This window comes from Rhagoletis pomonella, unplaced genomic scaffold, assembly GCF_013731165.1.
Source record: "Rhagoletis pomonella isolate Grant_MI unplaced genomic scaffold, Rhpom_1.0 Rhpom_scaffold_07703, whole genome shotgun sequence".
In the NCBI taxonomy this organism is placed as follows: domain Eukaryota; kingdom Metazoa; phylum Arthropoda; class Insecta; order Diptera; family Tephritidae; genus Rhagoletis; species Rhagoletis pomonella.
In genome coordinates, this window is record NW_023466230.1 from 1 (window position 1) to 7,779 (window position 7,779).

A 7,779-nucleotide genomic window follows, 5' to 3' on the forward strand; every position below is an offset into this window, starting at 1 on the left:
TCTTCAATACATACACTGCTTTCCAAATGGGTGCCACCCGAAGAGCGTGGCACACTTGGCACATTTTGCTACACTGGCCTCTCGTTTGGTACCGTTGTAATGCTGTTGGTAAGCGGTTGGATAGCTACATCTCCACTTGGCTGGCCAGGCATATTCTATTTCTCCGGCGTTGTCAGCCTGCTTTGGGCTCTGGTATGGTACTTTTTAGGCGCTCGTTCACCCAGCGACTGTAAATGGATATCGGTGGAAGAAAAATTGATGATCGAGTCCACTTTGGGGACTTCCGCCAAGTCGCCGCATGGGCAAGCCCCTATGAAAACACCATGGAGTAAGATACTCACAAGTGTGCCTTTTTGGGTAACACTGGCAGCGCAAAGCAGTTATGGGTGGTGTTTTTATACACTTCTCACACAAATTCCATCCTATATGAATAGCATTCTGGGACAGAATATCAAGAGCAATGCGTTAATGTCTGCACTGCCATATCTCGCCAATATGTGCCTAACAGTTGTCTTTTGTGCTCTGGCCAATTTCCTCATGAAACGTGGTTACACCAGTGTCTACGCTAGCCGAAAACTGTTCAACACCATAGGCTTATGGGTGCCGGTAGCGCCGCTCATTTTACTCGGCTACATGCGCGCTGAACAGAGTCAATTGGCGCTCGGCTTGCTGGTGATAGCTGTTGGTGCAACCGCGGCTGGTTCTTTAGGTTTCCTCACCAATCATATTGATCTATCGCCAAATTTTGGTGGCATATTGATGGGCGTGGGTGGCTTTGTAGCGAATATTATGAGTATGCTGTCACCACTAACAGTGGGCTTCATAGTCACAGATGCGGTATGTATAAATAGATGAAGTTTTTGGTTGGATATTTATTTGGTTGTAAACAGTTTTTTTTTTGCTATCTATTGCAGAAAGATGTACATCAGTGGCGCGTGGTGTTCTATATTGTAGGTGGCATCTGCTTTATTGGCAATCTGTTGTTTCTTCTGTTCGGTCAAACCGAGATTCAATCATGGAACTATCCCAAAACGCAAACGCAAAGGGATCCCCGTGATCATATTAAGTTTGAAATGATTAATATAAGAAGGGAAATAGACTAAAATACTAAATTAGTTAAGTGTAATATACAAACATACTATGTATGTATGCATGTACTTCCATGTGAATTAATAAAGAATATGTATGTGTGTGAGTTTAGCACTCAAGGAACGACCTAGCAAAATCATAGCTTACATTTGGTAAGCGCTTCCTTTTGTATCGAATGAAGTAGTGCCCTACGAGTAACTACGATTCGGCTATTCTCTTACCTTACCGATTACACGTGTAAGCAATAAGTAAGCAGTTATACTCCTTTTAGATGACTTTCAATGATATGTCAATGTTTATATCAGGCGTATCTTGAAGATTTAAAAATGGAATATGAAAAGAAAAGTGTTAAGCCCTGGGGTCTCATAGTATTTTTCTGACAGGCAAAAATCCAAATAGAGGGCCCGGCCCAAGAGACCGCGAGCTCATAAATAACCTAATATTTTTAACAAAAGTAAGTACTTAAAAGTAATAACTTTTTAGTACTTAAATTTAATGAAAGTTAGCATTTCCACAGAATGGTCAACCAGGACCGAGAACTAAAATGAACAATCAGTTGTATGGAAGCTATAAGTTATAGTGATTCGATTTTAACAGTTCTGACAAATGATTAATACATTATAAAAATACACTCGCTTACCGAATTTCAGTCGGATACCTCGAAAATGAGGGACTAAATTGCGTTCAAACAGACAGACAGATGTACTTGGTTAAATCGACCCAGCTCGGCGTTCTGATCTTCTGGTACTTAAAACATCCAACCAATTTTATAATTCAATTTCAATGTACAAAATTATGGAAAATTCGTACGTTCGTGACCCTTACCCGACCCCGTATAAATAAAAAAAAACTAATGGAGATATTTCAACGCGCAATATGTTAGGAGGAACTTACTTTATTTCACTTGAATAAAAAATTAATCGCTTTAAAGCGAAAAGCGGCTTCCATTATTCGTTCGTTCGGGCGACCGCATATTTGTTGCTAACATATTGAAAAATAAAAATCGAAAGATCACCTCTTTTGCAACAAAGATATACCTAGCAAAATGCCAAAGCGAAAAGCAACTCATTGAAAATTACTCAAATCGGACTAAAATTGCACCGGCTTCCCGTATAACGGTAATTTTCGGATATACGAAAACTCCGATACATATTTCAATAACTGAGGACGTTCATTTACTCCAAGTTAATACTCACAACAATAAAGAGGACTGTTATAAACTTATAGGTAGTTTAAGGAAAGTTGGAACGACGATAGTTGATACCTGTTTGCAATAAATTTTGCTTTTTGTAACAAATACATACATACGTGAAAAACAAATTTGGTTGTTTTTTTTTAATTGGTTTTTTTTCAGATTTTGGTTGGTTATATTTTGAACAAGTGGCAACCGTGTCAGAAACCCCGTTTGGTGGCGAACGGCTCAGAGAGGTCATTCCCAATTCTGACGGAGCTGGTGGTATTGCTTAACGTAATTTTACACAGCCGTATTAGTTTCGCGGGGTACCAAATTCAGACATAACGGCATAAAGACAACTCCTTTTTGTGCTACTGAAAGCGGCTTTGAAGTCAACAAATAGGTGGTGAGCATGAACGAAAGACACAAGATCACGCGCGAACGAAAGAAAGAAAAAAATTATTTTCTAGCTGCCGAAATCTCGACGCCATCTTTGTTGTAAGTAGTAAACATCGAAGAGAACGAAGAAAACCACGTAATTGTTGAACGCATGAATAATCATTTTTATTATACAAATTCATCTATAAATTATGTTGTTGTGTTAAATTATTCTTTACCTTATGTGTACACACGTTGTCACAAGCGAAAATGAAACAAATTCCAGTAAAAAGCCACCACCAAATTGTAAGCAACGAACAAATGTAAACAAACGGCTAATGTCAAAATCGCCCAACTTTTTTCCTAAATGCGATTATAACGGGCTACTGGCTTGCTAGCGTGATCTTGTATTTTTGGTTCATGGGTGGTGAGTGGCAATACTTTTCTCGCGGGTCTTTTTCAAGATTTGGCGCATAGTGAATACCTGATAAGGCCCAATCAGTTTGTTGACGGTGGGCTTCAGTCTTTCACACAATACGCTCGATAAGACAGTGTAACCTATGCTTGGAAGACTGATCCCGCGGTAGTTGGCGCGAGTTACGGGATCGCCTTTCTTGTGGATTAGGCAAAGCACACTTAAATTCCAGTCGTTGGGCATGCGTTCATCTGACCATATTCTGCATTAGCCATAAAAGCTTAAGCTATGTCTGCGGACATATACGGAATAGGGATTTTTTTAATTTCAACACAAAAATGCCTTCATACTTTGTAGTTTTAAATAAATATGGTTGTAGTTTTTATTAACAAAACTTCAATATTCTAAAAAAAAACTGCACAGAACTAAGTATGTTTTAGCTCAAAGGTTGTCTTTTAGGTCACCTCCGTCTCCAAGACGTATGTTTGGGCTTTACGCAACATTCAAACAGATTGAGCTACTAGGGTTAGAGTGAATGCATGCACCTTATCAGCTCTTGCTATTCATATCTCGTCACAGTCAGGCGGTGGAACATCGACTCCGTCGTCATCGACTGGGGGCTCAGATTCGTCTTCTTCATAAATTTCCGTGCTGATACACCCCGAAAAAAGGTCAGCTAAGAATATTTTTCTCAACACATGATTCGGTAACTATGATCAAATAATGTAACTATAGCCAAGTCATGTGTTGAAAGATATATGTATGTATGTATATTAAGCTGGCTTTTTCTAGGTGAACCATTCAGTAGGGTGGAAATTTACTTCTTCGATAATTTCGGTACATTCTGGACGTAGGTGACTAGGTCGCCACTGTAGTTATGCCACAGGTGTTCGCCGTGATCATTAAACCTTCCGTAAGTCGCCTAACTCTTTACTACTATTACTAATACTAGAGCCGATAGCCATAGCAGCTAGTACTCAGCCCCTTCCCCTTTAGTCTTAAAATTAATTTTTAATTCTAAATAAATAATACTAATACTAATAGATTAGAGGGCTGCATGAATTCATTCAAACTTCTTGCCAAACAGAGTACTCTAGATTTGAATATTTTACTTCACATACAAAACACTCAGCGTTTGGAATTTTGTAAGTTTTGAATATACATTTTGTTTTATCTTTTCTACCTTCAAATGGATGAATGTGGATGAATGAATAGAAAACATTCAAATCATTCAAACTCATTTCGATAAAAGTTTTTTTCTACAAACAAGTTTGTTTGTATGTTTGTACATATGTGCATAGAAAAAATATTTTTGGATATTCATACAAAAAATTGTCATTTATTTCAATTTAATTTATTTTCACTTTGTTTGAATATTGTAATGTCGACACAAATATCAGAACAGCTAATCACTCAAATGCAAAAAATTTTTAAGCCAAAATCATTCATTCGTTTTGTATATGAATAATTCATAAGCCGTTTTGAATGCATTCATGCAGCCCTCTATAATAGATTTAAAAAAAAAAAACGGTTTTTTGTTTTCTCTAATTTTCTATAAGTTTTATAGCTTATTCAATTTTAATGTAATAATGTGAAACATATTAATTTTAAATTCTTAAAAATAAATAAATAAACGTGAGTAACAAACCATATCACTTTGAAATGGGGTTGCTATTAATATGACCGATGCTGTGCATATGTACCTAGGATAGGTTACAAAAATAATTTTTTTACGTCATAAATAATAGAAGATTTCATATAAATACCTTTATCACAAAAATGTAGAATAAATAACTATTTACAGTTCACAAAGCACTTTCTGGCGTGTGGTGATGATTCTGTATATATATCGAGCCCTAACCGCCAAAATAACGTAAGCGACATTTTTTTCAAAATTTTCTTTTTGATGCAGAAATGCATCCAGATGCTCTAGGAATATTTCTGCATCAAAAAGAAAATTTTGAAAAAAATGTCGCTTACGTTATTTTGGCGGTTAGGGCTCGATATGTACTTAGATGTGAAAAAAGTTCCATACTTTTGAACAAATGTGATTCAAAAAATACTACCACCACTTGCATTTTAAGAAGACTTGCAGCAGTCTTCAAGATACTTAATCCGCTTAAAAAATAAGCCTTTTGACATTTTCTTTAAGTAATGGTTAATGCTTTTTAAATTCAGTTTATTTGAAAGCTCGTTTAGAAGTTATCAAATCCTTAAAGGAATAAGAACACTGTGAGACAAATGGTAGGGGTCAGTGATCGGGAAGGGTTCAAACTACCGGGGAAAGTTATATCGGTTAAAAAGAAGTTATGTTAGTAACTATCATATAGGGGAAATTGTCACCTTTGGTGGTCTTTTTTTTGACATAACTCGAGAACCACTAGTCCGATTTTGCTCAAATAAATTAAAAAAAATTAAAAATTAAAATTCCTTTAATCTGTTCATATAACATTTTTCTATATAATCAACAGTTTTGCCGGTAAAAATAAATGTATGAAGAAAAAAAATATTTTTTGCCTAAAATATTAAATTTTTTTATTTTTTAAATTCATTAAAAATCCAAAACGGAAAAAAAGGGCAAGTCGTATTACTTTCACGCAAAGTCATATAACCTTTAAGCAAAATGAGATCATAGATCATGAAAATCGATGGACGCGTTTCGCATTTATTCATAATTAAGTGCAGGTATCTCATTTTGACAAGAATATTTCCCCTATATATAGTTACTAACTTCAAATCGATATATCTCGATTCCTAGACGTGACCCAGCGAAACGCCGGGCCACGTATAACTTGTTTTTTGACCGATATAACATTTCTCGTTGGTTTCATCCCATCCCGATTTTGACCGTCGCATAGTGGAATAAGAAATAGGTATTTCCAAAGTAGACATATTCCGATCGGCTACTCATATTGAATAGTTATAACCATCAGACGTTTGCGACCAAAATGAAAAAGCACTCAAGTCCCCAGTCTATGAGAACGGTATCGAAATCCTAGTGCCGGACGATGGCAAGGTATGTATAACAATTTTGCACCATAAAATCAACAATGCTTTTGAAGCTGAAGAGTTGATAAGGACGACTGGAATTTAAGTGTTCTCTGCATAATTGTGTGAAAGACTTATTAGGCGGTTAGAGTACCAAATAAACAGAAGAAGACAAATTTTCGGTAGATATTTCACATGAATGGTATGTCGTTACATTCATCTGGCTGTTGATAATGTCTTGCAAATTATAAATAAGATAATAGATAAGCCACTGCCAATTGACTGCAGAAAAGAGGCGGAATTTCACCCCCGAGAAATCAGATAAGACGGAATTTTTGAACCACTCTACATGCCATTTTATCATTTATCTTTTAATACGCTTACACAGATTTGCATTCTTACCTAAATTAAAAAAAAATGTCTGATTATTATTTTAGTTCGTTTTTGTAAAGGTGGCAAAAGGTCGTCGATTTTGATTAAGACAAGTCATGGGGGATAATTTAAAATATGAGCAATACAAAGGTTTGTAGCAGATTTTCTAAACGCATTAAAGAAGCACAAAGACATAAAAAAAGTTATTCAAATAAACGAGAAAAGTTGTGGAGAGACAAATATGTTCATATTTTGTGGCGTTGTGGCGTAGGTTTGTTTTTCAGTTGGGACGGTTCGTTGTGTGCAGCCAGTGGTGGTCATTTTATTTTGGCGGCGTCTGTCTAATTTATTATTGACTATACAGCCACCGACAAGTTACAGTATAGAAACAAGTGCAAAAAGTTACTATCCCCATCAAGGATTTTAGCTGATGTTGTCATTTAGCTGTTATTTTTCAATAACGACGTTGGTGAGACAATCACAAAGAAAGATGATAGACGAGTTCTTTTGGACTAAAGTGGCCAAATGGTTTCACTTGAACGACGTCACGACACAGCGGACTAAAAAATAAACATTCTGCTTGAACACCTTGACTCAATGGTTATATCTCGCAGAGGTCGAATCAATTGATCGCAACGTGAAACTTTTTCTTATTCGTTCTCTGAAGTCGGCGATCGATGTCAGAATTTCGTTTGTAACTTCCAGACAACTTGTTTTATTCCATTTTCATATCGACCCGTCTTTATGGCAAAACCCTAGTTATTCACAATTATCACAGTGAAACACAACAGCTTGTGGTAATAGAAAAGAAGAAGAAATAATCTTGAATTGTATCGCTAATCAGACCTTCTTTTAAATCTCAGGTCCGATCTTTGGCACACGGCACTTGCAATGCTTACTAATATTTTTTGGCTTATCAGTGACGCTGATGCAACGCGTCAACCTTTCGGTGGCAATTGTGGCCATGATGGATAAGAATTCAACAAATCCGGACTTTGAGGTATGTATGAATGATAATGTAAAGCAACCGCTTACATACCTACATGATATAAAAATTTCTTAAATTCGCCCATTATTGCCTTCAAATTTCCTGTCTATCCCGTAGGAATACCAGTGGTCGGAGAAGACGAAATCCTATTTGCTCAGCGCCTTCTTTTGGGGCTACTTTGTTACCCAAATACCGGGTAGTCAGTTGGCGCACCGATTTGGCGGAAAAGTGATGCTGTTTGGCAGTATATCCCTCAGCGCAGTACTGACTCTACTCATACCACTCAGCGTTCGTATTGGTGATTGGAAATTACTATTTGCACTCCGCATGACACAAGGTCTCATACAGGGTTGCATATTCTCTTCAATACATACA

The 7,779-nt window shown here is 36.6% G+C and overlaps 2 protein-coding genes across 2 annotated transcripts; both read left to right on the forward strand.

Annotated features, from left to right (window-relative positions):
* Positions 1 to 6: 6 nt before the first annotated feature.
* On the forward strand, positions 7 to 1,428 carry LOC118755866 (putative inorganic phosphate cotransporter; the record flags this gene model as incomplete). The annotated part of the gene is made up of 2 exons (XM_036490673.1): positions 7 to 837; positions 915 to 1,428. Coding segments are annotated over 2 exons (1,020 nt in total), but the record flags the coding sequence as incomplete, so codon positions are not given.
* Positions 1,429 to 6,532: 5,104 nt separating this feature from the next.
* Positions 6,533 to 7,753, forward strand: LOC118755867 (sialin-like; the record flags this gene model as incomplete). Its single annotated transcript, XM_036490675.1, has 3 exons — positions 6,533 to 6,566; positions 7,280 to 7,416; positions 7,522 to 7,753. Coding segments are annotated over exons 1-3 (403 nt in total), but the record flags the coding sequence as incomplete, so codon positions are not given.
* Between the last annotated feature and the right edge of the window lie 26 nt (positions 7,754 to 7,779).